The following is a 16,903-nucleotide window of genomic DNA, read 5'->3' as shown; positions in this document are numbered from 1 at the left end:
TTCAGACATATTTCTGATAACACTGACATTAACAGCGTCATATTTATTAAAAACAAAAAAATCCTAATTCCTCAGTTTCCACTCTCCAGAACAGGTATGTTAACCTCAGAGAAAGGACTGCAAAGCAGGGAAATATTTGCTCCTGGAATTTTAGGCTCATTTGGTATAACTGTCCATATGCCTAAAGAAAATCAAACCCTTAAAAAAGCCAATCCTAAATTCAGTGTTTTGTTACTCAAAAATACTCTGAAATTACAATTATTTATTTCAGGCTATTTTGGTTTGGTACCCAAGTTTATCTTATGCCACCATTCAAAGATATTTCAGATGAGAATTACTCAAAGCCATCAAATTTCCTTCAATATCACTTACTTGCTTCTCTGTCTTGGCAACTTCAAGCCCTACTCCATAAGGCTGACTTCCTTTATAGCGTGGAGGACACGGCAAGCAGTGAAAACCTGGATTTGTGTTCACACAGCGATGGACCTGATTCACTTTAAAGCAAACATCTGACACAGCTATACACTGCAGCAAAAGAAAGAAAGAAAACAGAAACCAATTAGATGTCTGTGTAATTCCCAAATAATGTATTTTTCATGGCGATTTCCTGATTTTAATGGAAACAGAGCCAATACCTCATCAAGATCCTCACAGACAGTACCATTGCCAAGGTATCCAGCTGGGCATGCCCCACATGACCAAGACCCATCCGGGTAACTGTTGCATTCTGCTCCAGGAAAGCAAGGATTTGACAAACACCCATCTGGCAAAGACACACAAAACTGAAAATTAGGTAAGGAGCATAAAAGGCATGTAAAACTAAATTTCAGAAAGAAGTATTCTCTGATCATTACTTTAAATCACACTTGATGCAACAGACACTTATAAAACCCCTAAAGTTAGGCTTATTAAGTGCATTTAAGACTAAATACTGTTGATTTAATATGAAAAAATTACAGATGGCTACATCCAGTGGAATACATTGTAGCATATTCAATCCCTACTTAAGAAAGGCATACTTGTTCAAGAAAGCTGGTATCACAAATATATATAAAATCCCACTAAACAGCACTCAAAATAGATAAATGTTGTCTACTGAACCAAAGGTTTAATTAGCAGATTCCTGTAGTGTCACTTCATAACTACTCATTAAAGAGGTGACAGCAATAATAATTACTCAGCCCAAATAAAGAATGAATACCAACCAACTGGGCAATCCTTCTTATTGCACATATCATGTTGCTTGGTGTCTCCCACGCATGGCTTTCCTCCATACTGCGGCTCTGGACTGTTACAGAGGCGAGACCTCTCACGAATTCCTCCTCCGCAGGTAACAGTGCAGGCAGACCACGGAGACCAAGGACCCCACTGGCCATTCACTAAGACATGCAAAAGAGCAGAGAATCACAGGCAGTAAAGTGAGGACATCTGGTGCCAATGACAGCAACCCTTCATCAGATCCTTGACTAGGGAGAGTTTCTCACTATGTACATAGGAAGATGACGGCAGATGTTTGCACTGAGACAGCAATATTTCAGAAACAAACAAATGAAAAATACCCAACTGCTTCATAGGCATTTTTTGGCCAATAATTCAAAACAGCATGCCATGTCCACTGGATATGCAATGAGAAAAAAAATGAAATGAAAGTGAAAGTGTATAGAATGAAAGGTCTCTAAAAAGGTTTAAAAGTGTAGACTAATAAAGAATTACGATAGCAATTAGTTGTGTCGAATATGTAAAATATGCATGCACAAATATCGAAGAAATCTGACTACTGGGGGATTCTATGTCTACTCCTAATAAGTACAGAGACAGCTTCCTTTTAAAAAGGAAGTGTTTATTTTTGATAAGGAGAGATATATCACTAACATGGAAATTTCTCAAACTCTTAATATTTAAAGCCAAATTATAACTTGGAAAGTTTACAAAACCTCTGACTGCATTGTTCAAATTCACTGCCATTTAGATCTGAACAAAGAGAAGGAGTTCAGCTGGAATATTATTGTGTCACTTTTGATTCAAGACCACAGACATACCTGGACATGGAACCTTCTCACACTTCTCCGTTTCACGCCCATTCCCCACACAATTTTTCCCACCCATCTGAGGAATAGGAGAATTGCAGAGGCGGATGCGGGTGATATTTCCCACTCCACAGGTAACTGAACAGGAAGACCAGGGAGACCAATGACTCCAGCCACCATCTTGACGTACTGCCAGAGAAAAGAGCAAAATTCAAGCAAACAGCCCACCTGCAGCAGTAACAAAAAGTCACTTATGTGGTTAGTCTTCTAATGAGCCCCCCAGCGCATCTGATGAATGTCCCATCTCTTTCCCACCATTTCACTTATGAAGCCCAGCATGCCAGCTCAGGTGCCCAAGAGCAGCTTTCTTAGGAATTTCAGTAACCAACGTATGACTAACAATTATGTCAGACATTTTACTTAAAAATAAAGTTTTCCAATGAAACAAACACTTGTTCAAAATGCACATTTGGACACCTACCAGTCTCAGCTGCTACATATTGCCTTAGGTACTATATTAGCCTGGATATCACAGGTACTTGCAGTAGCATTAACTACTCTTCTGGAATATCATCCTTGTAAGTGCCTTAAATATAAAAGCAGTTTGATATTTTGCAGAATTCTTCCATGATTACTGTGCTCCTAAACACAGCTAAGTTAATGGACTGGCCCAACAATCAATGAGTGGCAGATGTAAACAGAACATTGTATATCATGTTTACAAAGTGTTGTCTCCAAACTGAGTTCAAACAAAAGACTCCAGTTCATAATGTTAAAGAAAGGATCACTCACAATCTTTTCTTCTTTTTTTTTAATATAGCTGACCCCAGAATGTACATACCTACTAAACTGTCAGGAAAGGGAAGAACACCTGAAAGGGGGAAACTGGCAAAGAATCTAATGACAGCTACTTTAATTGTTCATATAGGATTTCTCAAGTACATACTGTCCTGACTAAATTTGGTTTTGCTTTGAGATGTCCAAAGAAGCTTCTAAAAAGGAAGAAATGTATTACTTACTGCGATGGTCACATTTCTTAAAGCTGCACATCCTTGTTTGGATGTGTGGGCCTGTACAAGCACTCCTGGTGACATCACACGACCTTCCTCGCATCTGTGTCCCAGAGCCACAGGTAACTGAGCACTTTGTCCAGTCTGACCACGGTGACCAGCCCTCCTCGCTGTCATCAGCTGCAGAGGAAAAGGTAAGAAAGTGCTTAACTTGGAAAGTTGCTCTATTATCCTATTTAGAAGATATTCTCTTCTCTTTTTCTGCAGAATATATACTTTAACATTTAGATCTCTCCTTTTCTAATTTTGCTTTCCCAAGCTGCCACTGATGTTACAGAATTATGGTGTAATATAATGAGAGGTTAGTTCAGATAAGAATCCTGGATCTTCATGAACTTGTATGCAGCATGTTTGCATGATGCACTGATCTTTGAAGGAAGAACATCTTATCTCTATAATGGACCGAGCCAAAAGGTAAGTACAAAATGCCTTTGGCTTCAGAATATAGGTCAATATGATGAGATGTGGCCCCACCTTTGAAAGCTACATAATGGTGAACATGAAGAAGAGCACATTGTAAGAATACACCCTATGCTCTGAATGGGCAAAAAAATGTGAAACATGACTGGGGAGAAGCATGCTTTTAACATTTTATGCCCAAGGTAGCTAAGCAGGTTATTGTCTTAATTCTAAGCAGGCAATATAATCAATGAAGACAGATCAAGTCCTTCAGAGGGTAACTTCAAGCACCCAAGTTACTTTGTATGATCTTTGTATACAAACAAGTTCTATATTTGATCTTAGCCACCTTGACATCTTGCTTCTTTTGAGCTTTCAAGAACACTAGTAGTGATTTTAAATAATGCCAAAGACTATCTATCTTTCTCCTCCTAAATACTCACAGTGAGAGCAGACTGGACAGCATTCACCTTCAACAAAAGCTGGATCAGCACAGGAGACTGCTGGGCAGGTGATTTGATTGCACACAATTTTGGAATCCTAAAGGCAAAAAAATCAATTTACTGATTTATGGTCACAGAGAGGTAAATGAAGATGGGCATCGGGGGAAGTTTCTTGCTTGGAAATGTTTTAATTTATTCTATCATGGACAGGAGACAACTTTTTATAAACTTCATTAAGTCCAGCCAAGCTCTAAGTAGTCTACTGACGTGGACAGTTGAGTTGGAACTCCATTTCTGCAAAAAAGAGCATTTCCAAAACCTTACCCGGCAAATGCACTTGGTGCAGCTATCCACAATCCAGCTTTCATTATCTGCAAAGACACGGCCATCCTGCCAGCAAACTGGTTGGTTCTTCAGTGTTTTGTTAGGCCCAATCAGTTCCCACATAATTTGGTTCTCTTCAGACTAGAAGATGAAGTTAAATGAAAACAAATTGTGTATTTCATAAGCAAACTGTTGTAAATAGACAAAATTGAAATATGACTGGACTTAATTCTTTCATCAAAAAATGTATTTTTACATATTTATATAAATAAGGAAGATGGTCTTAAGTACTGCAGTCCTGCATAGCAATTCTTCTAGCAGTGGTACAAACACAGTCACACAATACTAAGGGAAATTTGTTCTTAGTCACTTTGCTTTCCTCTAGCACAGCTCATCTTTAGGTGAGAAGATTTTAGTCCTGACACATATACTAATGAAATCCCTTCAGAAATAATTAGCTGATTCAGAATAAGAAGAGAGGCAGACATCAGCAAAACATCACCATAACAGTTCAACAATGAAAATTCCATACATTTGTTCGCAGTTTAGGTACCCCATGTAGCCACTTACTGATGTATTCATAAATGGTGTCACATGGTAATAAGGCTTTAACAGTATGCAAGCAAGGTTGGGATTGCTAGCTTTCAATTTCCAAAGCTTTAGAAGGATTTCCCCTGTGCATAAGGGCATGTGCGTGTGTGCTCTTTTAAACCCAGTCTGAAAACCAAGCCTTGATTAAGCAAGCCTTGTTACACTCAAGAACTACCAAACTCTTAAAGTCTCAAAGAAAATAATCTTTACATTAAAAAAAAATCTTTACATTATGTAGACATACTAGCAGGTGCTCATATGTAATACAGAAATCTCTATTAAATGCCCCATCATAAAACAAGGAAGAAAGAGAACTGCACAGCAGACCTCAGTCAGTTCTCCAGACTTGCAGGTACTTACCACTTTTTGGAGGTTATCAGCCAAGTTGTTCACCACGATGCGCAGGCCAGTGAGCTCTGTGAACATTGATCCCAGCTCTTCACAGGAGCGGTCACAGAACTCAGCCTTCTCTGGTTTCTCACCCACGTACTCGGTTGTGACAGCAGGGCTCAAGTGAAGGATTTCAGTGCTCTCATTGATGGTGTTCACTTCAGCTGGTAGCAAGAGAATGAAAGAGAAGAGCAGCATATACAAAGCTCTCCCACAGACTACAGATTCCTGCTGAAATCACAGATTGGCACCCATGGGTAGAGTTTAAACACATCTATTTTGGCACTGCTTCATGCTTATTATATGCTTATTATACCCATGAATAAAAGAGGGGTTAGATGTCAGCTGGTTCCAATTACAGATTTTCCCTTTTCAAAATTAAGAGCCAAGCTGTGTTTCACATTGCCCTCACTTTAAAATTGTTGGCACTGCAACACATTAATTTATGAAGGCTAACAAAAGAACACAGTATCAAAGAAGCAAACCTATTTCATCCACTCAGACATAAAAGGTTTCAGATTTTTTCATGACCTATCACATTTCCTCAAGGCAGAGAAAAAGGCAGGACAAAGTTTCCTTGCAGAAAGTTGTTGTCCTTGTTCTGTCCATAAATTCTATAGCTGGATCAATTTGGACCTTTATGCAATGTATACCAGACTTTGGGCTGCTCCAGTGCAGATTTCACTGCCCAGTTAAGCTCAGAGGAGCTGTTATAAAAATAGTTTCATTCTGAAGTGAAATAGAGGTCAAGCTAAAATCAGACAAATTATTTGATTTGTCACTCCAAACACTCATCCAAAAGGCAGACTGGAATTAAAACAGAACTTTGCGTTCACTAGACAGGGAGAACTGAACATGTTCTAATATAATTTTAAAATACATCCCTGTATGCAGTAAATTCTTGAAAAATAACATAACAGCAAGTATGATTTTAATCAATAAATAAAGCACATAGATAATGAAACAGTCTGTGTTCTGTTAAGCATTTAAATCTCCATCAGGTAAAAGTCACGGATTCCATGGATGCTTTCTCTAAAGACTTCATGATAAACTCAAAGTTTCTATCAGCTATACAGCAAGCCATACTTCCTTATCTCTTAATAAAGACTTATTTACCAGACTTAGTGATGTTGGAATTGCTCAAGGTTGCTGAAGAGAAAAGACAAGCAAAGGATATAGCAATTTAAAAAGAAGAAATCAGCACAGAACATGTGCCATAAAACATATGCATCAAAACTCCAATTCCATTCAGTGTTGACAAATCACTGAAGGTGGCAAAGCTTCAGAAATGTTAAGAGCTTAATTTCATGCTTTACCATACAATGTAAAGTGTTATACATAAGTTTAAAAGGAAATGGAATCAGGAACTAAGTATTCTTCCTTCATTTGGAAGGCTAAAAGTAAAAGACCAAAGAACCAACCCACAATATGACATTAAGTGATTACTTCTCAACCAAACTTAAAATTATTAGCTCGATGTGCTTGTAAATTAGCTATGAAACATCTGCCACTAGCCAAGGTCTACAAAAAATGGTTCACAGTCTTCCAAAGTTGAAGCAATTGTCCAGCTTCATTTACAGGATGGGAGAAAACCACACAGCAGATCAGAACTCTCTGTGTCGTAACAGTTTATTTCAGCCACTTTTTGATTCCCTGGAAAGAATGCAATTTTCCTACCACATTGAAACACTAGATTTCTCAGATCCCCCCACAGCACTTCTCAGATCATTAATTTCATATTTTTCAAGCCGACATGGAGTGTGCCTTGACCGGAACATTCTGAGGACATTAATAAAGTTGCAATCTCAGCAGGAAACATAAACCAAAACTATGTTAGAAGAACTAAATCCTCACTTCCTACTGGTACTTGGCAGTGACTGAAAGAAGAGCCTGGGGATCACTGGGAAATCAGTTCTCTGCTGCTGGCTTCCTGCTAATTTCCTAAGGACCAGATGATTAAAATGAGCAACCAGAAAAGCAAAATGTGCATCCTCCTCTCAAATATGCAAATATCATTCTGTTGAGATAACTCAAGAAGGGATTTTATTGATGTGCCTATTTAGGTGTTTCTGTCATCTTTCCTTCCCTAAATCCTGCCCAAAGGATTTGCAGCCACCACACTACAGACATACTTTTCTACCTTCAACCAAGCAGCATTCCCAAGCCACCATTTCACCTATGTCACATTCCCATATTAGGCTTAAAGATACATTGGGAAAACCTAGTCCTGTCTCCTTTTGTGTCCTTAGGGCTGAGGGAACTTCATCAGTAACATCAGCCTTGCTGTCATGAGACATTAATTCCATTAAAATTAATATGTCATCTTAATGCCTGTGCTTCAGTTAAACAAGTGAGGCATCAAAATGGGAAAATATCTTGTGGTCAGTAGCATAATTCATGGCTTTTCAACTGTGGTAGTTGTCATTAGCAGCATTCTCCAAGTTACAGTACTGGGCCCAGTAGTGTTTAAACCATCCATGAGTGACTTGGATGGAGGAGCAGATACCTCCTCAGCTAGTTCACTGATGGCACAGCTGGGAGGAGTGACCAATACCCCAGAGGACTGTGCAGACCTTCAGAAGGACTTCAACAGGCTGGAGAGATAGGCAGAGAAGAACCATTCTGCCCCTCTCCTTATCCTCAACCACATCTGGAGTGCTGTGTCCAGTTCTAGGTTCCTCAGTACAAGAAAGATATGGAGCTCCTGGATTGGGTCCAGCCATGGACTACAAAGTTAATTAAGGGATTGGTTTCTTCCTCTTAGGAGGAAAGGCTGAAGGAGCTGGGCATGTTCAGCCTCAAGGAGAGACAAACTTGATGAGGAGGGACCTCATCAAGGTGTATAAATATCTAAAGAGAATGGAGCTCAGTGGTGCCAAGCAATAGGACAAGAGGCAATGGGCAGAAACTGATGCACAAGAAGTTACACCTGAGTAAGAGGAAGAACTTCTTTCCTGTGTGGGTGACCAAGCATTGGAACAGCTGCCCAGAGAGATGGTGGAGTCTCCCTCACTGGAGATATTCAAGAATCATCTCCACACAATCCTGCGCCATGTGCTCTTGGATGACCCTACTTGAACAAGGAGGCTACACTGATGATGCCCTGTGGTCTTTTACAACCTGACCCATTCCATAAGTATGTGATTAAGCTGGATAGGCAATTTCAGAATCTGACATGAACATAAAAAAAACCTCTCAAGTAATTTTGATGGCCTCACTGTGATATTAGTTCCTTTCTGTTACTTCACAAGAAATCTCCATCTTGTAGTGTTTCTTGGTATTTTCTTGCAAGGTAAAAGCAAAAATACTGTGAATTGAATTATTTGCTAAATAATTCTGAGGAAGGATAAAACAAAAACCCCAAATCTCTATAATTTATAGAACTGAAAATTTGGCAATTGACAGATATGATAAAAATACGTTAAGAAAATATTATTTGTTGGTTATCAGCAGCTTATAGCTGCACAAGAATTCCTCTTAAGGTTTGTATTAGCATGAAGAACTCAATTATTCCTTTAGGCTCCAATTGGTTTCCTCTTCATAGTAGAGGTACAGTAACATCTTTTTTACTTGGTGATATTTCAAAACATTTAGTATTCCTTTGAAGAAGTCAGGATCTTCTATGCTTTAATTTCTGGGTTTTGCATAAACAAGAATAAAAGAAAGTTCAATCTGCTTAACTGATTTTCTCTGTCACACATTTTAGCAAAGTAACAGAAATAATGGCATTCCAAATGGCAGGAGTTTCAAACAAAACCCTGAAGTGCTGACTTGTGCACCCACAACATTCCTCTGACAGACTGAGCTGGCTCTGATTCTTGACTGAGCTCTTGTCAGCTACAAGCACTGGGAAGTAAAACAGTCAGCACCTCCTATGAGCTTGAGTACAAAACCTTAGCACATATTTGACAAATAATCCTACTTCTTTTATGGGGAATCCATTACAGTCCTACACAGAGTGCTCTCCTCCTGGCAGGGTAAGCATGAGCTGGACTAGCAAGAACATGTCAGCCCGTGACATACATGTCTTCTGTATTTCTTCCTTTGATTTCTTATTTTCCTGAGGTTATTTTGATTAAGAACACTTTGGGAGTCAAACCCAAAGCCTCTTTCAGTCAAAGGTATTGCCAAGGAATTCAGTGTCTTTAAGAATGGCAGACTAGCTCATGGGCCCATTGACAGCAGCAGCAGAATTCAGAACCAACACTACCTGTCATGCGTGCCAAGAACTGCAGAAAACTCATAACAAAATATATATTTTCCTACACATGTTTTTTTCCTTCCATTTCTACTAATTTATTGCTCAATACTTTTTTCCCCAACTTAAAAACTAAAAAGCTCAGTTATAAACTTAGTAACTGAACTAAAATAATAGGCTAGAGAGTAGAAATTGCATCATATAAACATATAAATTCCCATTACCACCAAAAAGCAACTCATTCTCATTTTCAAAGGGATCTGTCACATGGTTTTAGGATAATATTTCACAGTTGACATTACTAATTTTCAGATGCAACTGAACAGTATTAATAAGATAAAAAAAGCCTTACTTGACTGGCTTCTCTGGCATCCTTTCTTACGCAGAACATCCTCTATTGAAGTATCAAAGATTAACTGAATATTTTGCAAAAGTCCCTGTAATAATAATTTTAAAAAGCAATTAAAAACAGTAAGATCAATTTTTTAGCAAGTAATAACTGATCTGTCTCAATGACATGCTACTGACTGGATTCAGACATAAGCAAATACAAGGCATTAAATCTGACACACAGAAAAAAAAAGTGGTTATACCTTTGCTACATACAGTTTCAGTATTATAAGGCACAAAGCTAGGTGTGTTCTGAAACATGTCATAGTAAAAGATATTAATCTTCTACAAGCTCAGATCTCCATTTTCATAGTGAATTTTAGATTTGTCATAGGGTCAAAGCCAACCTTCCTGTACACTTCCATCCTTAGCCAGTCATTCCCATGCACCATAGTTCACTGCCTCCTCAATGGTGCTGACACTGCTCTGAGACAACACTCTGAAACCAGACTGGTATCTAGTTCACTTTGGCAAAAAACCAACAAAACCCTCAAAGAAAAAAAAATTAAAACCCAGATATTTTCAGTGAGCCACTTTTTGATACAGCTTCAGAACCAGTTGCATGAGCACTACTGATAGAGTAACTTAGTCAGGGAGGCAGGAATGGAGAGGCTGTGGGCAAGAACTTCTGAAGTCCCTGCCAAAACTAGTCATCCCATGAAGCCAAACTCCAGCATGTCAGGCTCTGGCTGAAAACTAGATGGCACAACATGATGAGAAAGAAAGGGCTTTTATTAACTTTCTGGAGCCATGAGTTCAAGTCTGACTTCAGCTTTGACTGAAAAGAAGCCATCCTTAAAGCCAGTTGGGCCAGGTCACATCACTAGTTTATGTGAGGCAGAAGGTCATTTCTATTTGATAGAAAAACAGAAAGCTTATAATTGCTCCATCTCAAATGTTTTCCACAAGAAGAAAAACAATCTAATTTACAGGACTGATCAAAACTTTTTATTCTATTTATTTTTTCAAATTTTTCCTCTTAAATTTAAATTGAAAAAAAATATTCAAAACGGCAAAACAGGATGCTCTGTTACAGGATGGACCAATATCACATGCTTCAGCTCCCTTAAAAATTAATTTTTTCTTTCAAATAAAAGAATAAGAATATTGACATATTCTCATGATTTGAATAGATATATTTTGATGTAAAAACAGTTCTTCAAGAAATTTGGAAAAAATTCTACCAATCACCACAAAAATGCAACATCTCTGTAAGTGTTACATCTGGAAGAGAAAAGGGATGGTTGCATAGGAAAGCCAAAAATTGGCTTTGCACACTTTTTCTGGATTTAGACTTCACTTTGCCTTTGCTTTCAAGACCCCCAAAATCACACAGATCAGCAATCAATAAAAGCAAACTCTGCTTGGTAACACCGATGAATCCATTAAAACCAAGAGGCATCGAGACAACAAAACTGCACCTACTGCATCTTCCCAAACTACTTGCAGTTACCTTCTTACTACACCAGAGACCCAAGCTCTTACAGGTCACCTACCCTGAAATGATTCTCCCGAGTGGACCCTTTCGCCACGTACAGCCTGCTGCTCTCTGCTTTCAGCTGCTCATAGAAAGGCTCCTCCAGGATGAAGCTGTCAATAAGGTCACAGCCAACATAGAGGTTGTAGTTCTCCCCTGTTATCTGCACGGTGAGGTTCTTCCACTGTGAGTCAGCAAGGTCCACATCTTCCAGGGAAATCACGTTCTGGAAGCCATCCACCCAATAGATAAGGTCCAGGGTGTTGGCCCGGCCATTGGAAATGATCTCAAACTGCCTCTCACTGATGCCAGGACCCTCTAAAGCAAGGACAGTGCCTCTAGATTGCCTGTCCTGCCTCAGGGTTGCTGAAAGGATAAAGCCCTCATTCTGCCGTATTAGTTTTACGATCTTTTTTAGTTTCTCCGGTTTACATGGAGGTATATGGTCAAACCGAATGAAACGATATGCTGGCACAGTGGGGTCTGGGCCCCGGAACACCTTTGCTCCAATTGTCTTTCGGTTTATGTTACTGACTTGAAGTAAATCAAAGGTAGTCTCCTCTTCCTTGTCACCATCTGAAAAAGTTAACACTGTGTGACAATGTGTCTACCAAAAGTCTTGCAAGAAACAGCTCTGTAGAGTATACTTAGTAACTGCATTTAACACTTATATGACAGACATTAGGGACCTGCAGAGTAAATTCCCCTCTTCCACAAATGGAGCTGTTCCTACAAGCAGGCAAGTGAATCATATGTTCTACCTGACATTTTCATTTACATGGCAATTCTCTCCTTCTGTGCATACAAATACTTTTGATTATACTTTTATACAGATGGCTTCATATTTTATAGCACTGTATAGTACATAGTTGTACATACATATATGCTGTAGGCCATGTATATGCTTATACATGGTTGCATGTAGCAATTTATTCCTTAAATATTTCATTAAATATATGAATGAATATATGAATGGCTAAGAAATTTGAGGCAATTGCTATATTTTGATTACCAGATAATGGAAAATCAAATGAGAATCTGTGTGCCTACACGATGACTGAGAAAAAAAGAGATTTGTTTTTTAAAGACTGCAACCAAGAAATCAGATGTAAATGAGGGTCTGGCACTGTGCCAAATCATATTCTAGTCATATTTGGTCTGTGCATGTCTATTTCCCTACATTTTTAATACCAATTATTTCTGGGATTATATACATTTTAATCAATAACTTATAAAGAAAGCAACTTTGGGATATATTGAGAAATCTTCATTTAGCACTGGCAAGGTATATCTACCAAAAATACCTCAGACACTTCTAAAAAGAATCCTTTATTATTACTTTGTTCACTGTAGTCAGGTAAGCCAACTCTTTACAACTTTTAACTCTGGGAGTCAGTCTGTATGCAGTTAAGAAGTGTCTGAACTTACCCTGAGCATTTGAGGAAACCCACAGGGTTATCAAGATAGCAAGCCACAACAACCCTCTCCTTTTCAGCATAACTCCTATGAATAAACCAAAAAGTAGTAAGTATTAGGGAAATTAGATTTATCAACTATAAGTAGTGCAATTTTCCTCATGAAAAGTCAAAACCAGAAACTATACATATAAAATCAGAACTTTTATTTTAACTGATCCTTGTAATATTTATTCTAGGTCTACTCTTGATAATAGAAGTAAAATGTGACATCAGGCGAAGGGAAGAGAATTATAAAAGTTAGAGATCCTTCTTTAGGAAATGTCCTTAATAAAAAGAAAAAAAAAACATTCAGAAAATATACATTATTATTTTTTAATGAAATTTCAGTAGCTGGCATAGAGACCATATGACACTACAGGAGATAAAGCTTATTGCTAGCACAACTTTACTTTGGAGCAAAATATTCAGTCAAAAATCCTTGCAGGATAATGGGATCTAAACTAGATGAAGGTTCTGAGTAATGGGGTACTTTTCAGTGCCATGATACAAAGTCCTCTCTCTTCTATATATATACAATCCTCTGTACCCAAACATAGCTGGGATAAAGTGAGTCTTAACGTGATGCTGGGTTTGCCCTGTAGCACTGTGCAGTTATAAACCACGTAATTGCATCTCCGTATGTGTCTCAGCTCACAATGAATGGAGCAGAAGCATTCTCCGGCATGTGTAGAAATCCAGTTCTCTGGGTACAGCCAAATAACTTCAGCACTGCCAACTCCACACATTACTGCAAGGACTCAGGGATGCCGCCAGCGCTTCCCGTCTACATTTTCTTTGTTCTACACAGAACTCTCATTACCTGGCATCCCCAGGGTACCACCGCTACAGCCAACTACCGGCAGCCGCCAAGATGCCTCTCTCACCACTCGAACCCCGCGGTTCCCGACGGGACAGAGCCAGCCCGGGCGGCGGGCGCGGCGGCGGCAGGGCTGCCGCGGGCAGGTGCCTCACGCCCGCCGGCCCCGCGGCTGCTGCCCTCACCTCGCACCCCGAGTCCCCGCGGGGTCGGCAGCGGGGCGACTGCCCACGCCGAGCTCCGAGCGGGCGGCGGGAGAGAGCGGGCTGAAGCCTCCTCCGCCCCCCGAGGGGGCTTCGCGGCGGGCACGGCGCCTCCTCGCCTCGCGTCTCACCTGGCATCGGGGAGCCGACGGTGCGCTGGGGCTCTGCGGGGCGACGCCGGTCGGGAGTGGAGCGCTCTGCGCCGCTGCCGAAGCCCTCGCAAGTCCCTGCACGGCAGCGCGCCCCGCGCCGACGCCTTTATGGGCTGCGGGCCGGGCCCCGCTGTCAATCAGCGGCGCCGGGGCGCGCCCCCGGCTCGCCCCTCCGCGGCGGTGACATAACCCCCGCCGCCCCCTCCCCACCTCGCCTACCTGCGGGGCCATCGCCGGCCCGGGCCCGCCCCCGGCGGGCGGTGCAGGGGCGGTGCGGGGGGCGGGCAGGGCGGCTGCGGCCTCCCCTCGGGGAGCGGAGCGGCGCGGAGGGGCGGAGAGGGGAGCTCGCCATCGGTGTGTGGGGGCCGAGGGCGGCATGGCCCCCGGGAGGCGGCGCCAGGCCCCGCGGCGGGGCAGGAGCGCGGTCGGGCCCCGGCGTCGGGGCGAGCCGAGCTCGGTTCCCGTGGGCCCCTCCGGCCGGCCCGGCTCTCCCGGGGACACTTGCTGATTGAGAGCTCGGTGCTCTTGCCGCCACCGCGGCAAAACCCGGCCTTCTCGAGGGCTCACTTCTCTCATTTTTATCCTCTTAATTTTTAAATTGTTGAGCAGCCCAAAGCCGAGACTTGCCCCGTCCCCCGGTGAACTGGCAAAGTGCTCACTGGATGTCAGCCAGCAGCTCCTCCAGCGAGCGCAGCACCTCGGTCCCGCTCTTCTGCGCAAGAAGCACCATCCCCTTTCATTCCCTGGAAGACGTAGAGGGCTTACTGAGGCGTGCTCCTTGGGCAGGGAGCCTTGGCTCGGGGCTAGTGAAAGCTGCACAGGAGAAACCTCTCTCTTAGGCTGATCCGAGTCACGTTAGGAGAACTGGGAACTATCTCCACAAGCAAGGACTCTAGTCACAACCACTGAATTTTAAAGGTCAACACGCTGAGGAGCAGCCAGCCAGCATCACTCGCCACAGGGAGCAGGAGGATGGATCCCTGTAGTAGGTCTGCACAGAGAACCTGACGTGACATGCAGATACATTTCAGAAGTCAAAGGAGAAGACCACGATCTTAGCTGCTGAGTCCTGATCTGGGGTTGCAGAATATCTGTGAAAATCCTTCAACTGGTGTGAAGAGGCATGGATTTGGCTCAATTTTCCACAGAATCCAAGAAATGTATCCCTCTCAAATGCATAGGTGGACAAACTCCACAAATCTTAACAAATAATTAAATAAATAAATAAATAAATAATCCCTGCCCTCCAAAAAACAGCACAGGAAGTCTTTAACTTTGCCCATCACAATTTGAAATTCCAGTAGAAAAAGGTGTTGATACTTCAGAGCTCAGAAGACTTCAAAAGGCTCAATCTGTCACTACAGCAGAAAATGCCAATGCAAGCACTGCTCCCTTTCCTTTTGCCATGGAAGCTCCTTCCAACTTGGCTGGTCTTGGCCTTGCAGGGTAGCTGGAGCCAAGAAGCCTTCCCCTTTCTCACAGGGTCCAGGGGACTGAGCCAAGATAGGAGGGAGAGGGCTTTTTTGTCTTCCTAAGACATTTGGTTTTCAGTTTTGCAAAACCTCAAGAATTTTAAAAAATAGCTAATGATGTTCACAAAACCTCAAATTCTAGTGGGTTTACTCATTCTCCCTGCTATATTAAGACTTAGTCTTTATATCTATATATGTAGCTGTATGGTGTGTTTTCCACTAGACTGAACTGTGCTGGGATAACTCTCATCAGGAAGCTGCTCTGGAATTACAGCTGGAGAAGAGAATGCAGCAAAGTGTTTAAGAGACCAAGAAGGTATCTCTGAGACAGTTTCATGAATTATTTGTATATTTGTCAGGAAAGCATTTTTACAATAGAAATTTTTAAGTCAATAAATAACAATAGAGACTTTTTTTTTTTGGTGACACCTTTTAACCAGCTGCCTCATAGTAAATCTTTCCATCTCTGTGAATGTTGTAGGAATGAAGGATTCATAGCATATTGTTTTGAGCTGAGTGGTTTATATATAGGATGATGACCTTTGAGAAGAGAGGTTTGATTGTAGTCTTTCCACAACTGAGAAAATGCTTACTTCCTCACTTTCCCCTGGCCACCTTGGAAGAGGTAAACATCTTCTTTCCAAGATTCCTGATGGAAAATCTCAAAGAAACAAGTACACACTCTGCTTTCCACAGCAAGTCAATGTACATTGGAAAACAAGTAAAACATTGGAATAACATTCATGTGTCTCAATTGTCTTGGTTTGCAGGACAGGTGTCTGCTAGGTAGGAGCCTGCCTTGGGATGAAAAATGTAAATCCCCTCCCTCTGAATTATTATAATTCTGAAATCAAGGGGCTCTCAGGCAGAGATCTGGGGATAGGAATAACAGTTCTTTACCAGTGTGTATAACAAGGCAAACAAACAACAATAACTACAGCATTAGCAAGAAAACAGAACCAGGGGACCCGTGACAGCTTTCTCAGCTGAGACGGGAAGGGATGGAGGAGAGGCTTTGCTTCACAAACCCCCTCACTCAGCTGGAACAGCAGGGATGAGCTGAGATCCTGGGCTGGTGGCTGAGGTGTATCAGCAGCTCCACGGCGATGCTGGCACTGGCACGTCCCGGCAGGACAGTGGGTGCGGGGCCCACAGAATAATAAGAAGAAGCTCCGTCTGGTTTATGGTGAGTTCCATTCCCCAAGAAACAACAGCTCCATGTGTGTCCTGCTCTGAAGCCGAAGAAGTAAGCCAGCCCGCAGCTGCCCCGCCCCTCCCTTTTACCTGTCCCTCTTCCCCCTGGGCCCAGCCAAACTTTGTCTTCTCAAGAACGCCCTAAGTACCAGCAGTCAGGTTTCCCTGCAACTAATGGGGAAAATTCTATAGGTGAGAAGGAACAAAAGGAAGGACATCTAACCCCCAACATCAATGTACCTGAAATTTCAGTGCAAAGGGAAAGTGAATAATGGTAATTAGAGATTGTAAAGTCAGAT

The 16,903-nt window shown here is 41.6% G+C and overlaps 1 protein-coding gene across 1 annotated transcript in view; it reads right to left on the bottom strand.

The window, feature by feature from the left end:
- Window positions 1-14,010, bottom strand: part of THBS2 (thrombospondin 2) — a 32,605-nt gene extending 18,595 nt beyond the window's left edge. The window contains exons 1-12 of the mRNA XM_058836697.1: window positions 13,918-14,010; window positions 12,738-12,812; window positions 11,329-11,885; window positions 9,795-9,879; window positions 5,215-5,408; window positions 4,264-4,404; window positions 3,940-4,036; window positions 3,047-3,217; window positions 2,040-2,216; window positions 1,206-1,379; window positions 636-763; window positions 373-525 (exon numbers count right to left, since the gene is read on the bottom strand). Coding sequence (XP_058692680.1) covers window positions 373-525; window positions 636-763; window positions 1,206-1,379; window positions 2,040-2,216; window positions 3,047-3,217; window positions 3,940-4,036; window positions 4,264-4,404; window positions 5,215-5,408; window positions 9,795-9,879; window positions 11,329-11,885; window positions 12,738-12,812; window positions 13,918-13,924 — 1,959 coding nt within the window. The 5' untranslated portion in view covers window positions 13,925-14,010. The remainder of the gene's footprint in view (window positions 1-372; window positions 526-635; window positions 764-1,205; window positions 1,380-2,039; window positions 2,217-3,046; window positions 3,218-3,939; window positions 4,037-4,263; window positions 4,405-5,214; window positions 5,409-9,794; window positions 9,880-11,328; window positions 11,886-12,737; window positions 12,813-13,917) is intronic.
- Window positions 14,011-16,903: the final 2,893 nt, after the last annotated feature.

The sequence above is a fragment of the Poecile atricapillus genome, chromosome 3 (genome assembly GCF_030490865.1).
Source record: "Poecile atricapillus isolate bPoeAtr1 chromosome 3, bPoeAtr1.hap1, whole genome shotgun sequence".
In the NCBI taxonomy this organism is placed as follows: domain Eukaryota; kingdom Metazoa; phylum Chordata; class Aves; order Passeriformes; family Paridae; genus Poecile; species Poecile atricapillus.
Note: the sequence above shows the minus strand (reverse complement) of the source record. Positions and strands in the feature narration are given on the sequence as shown.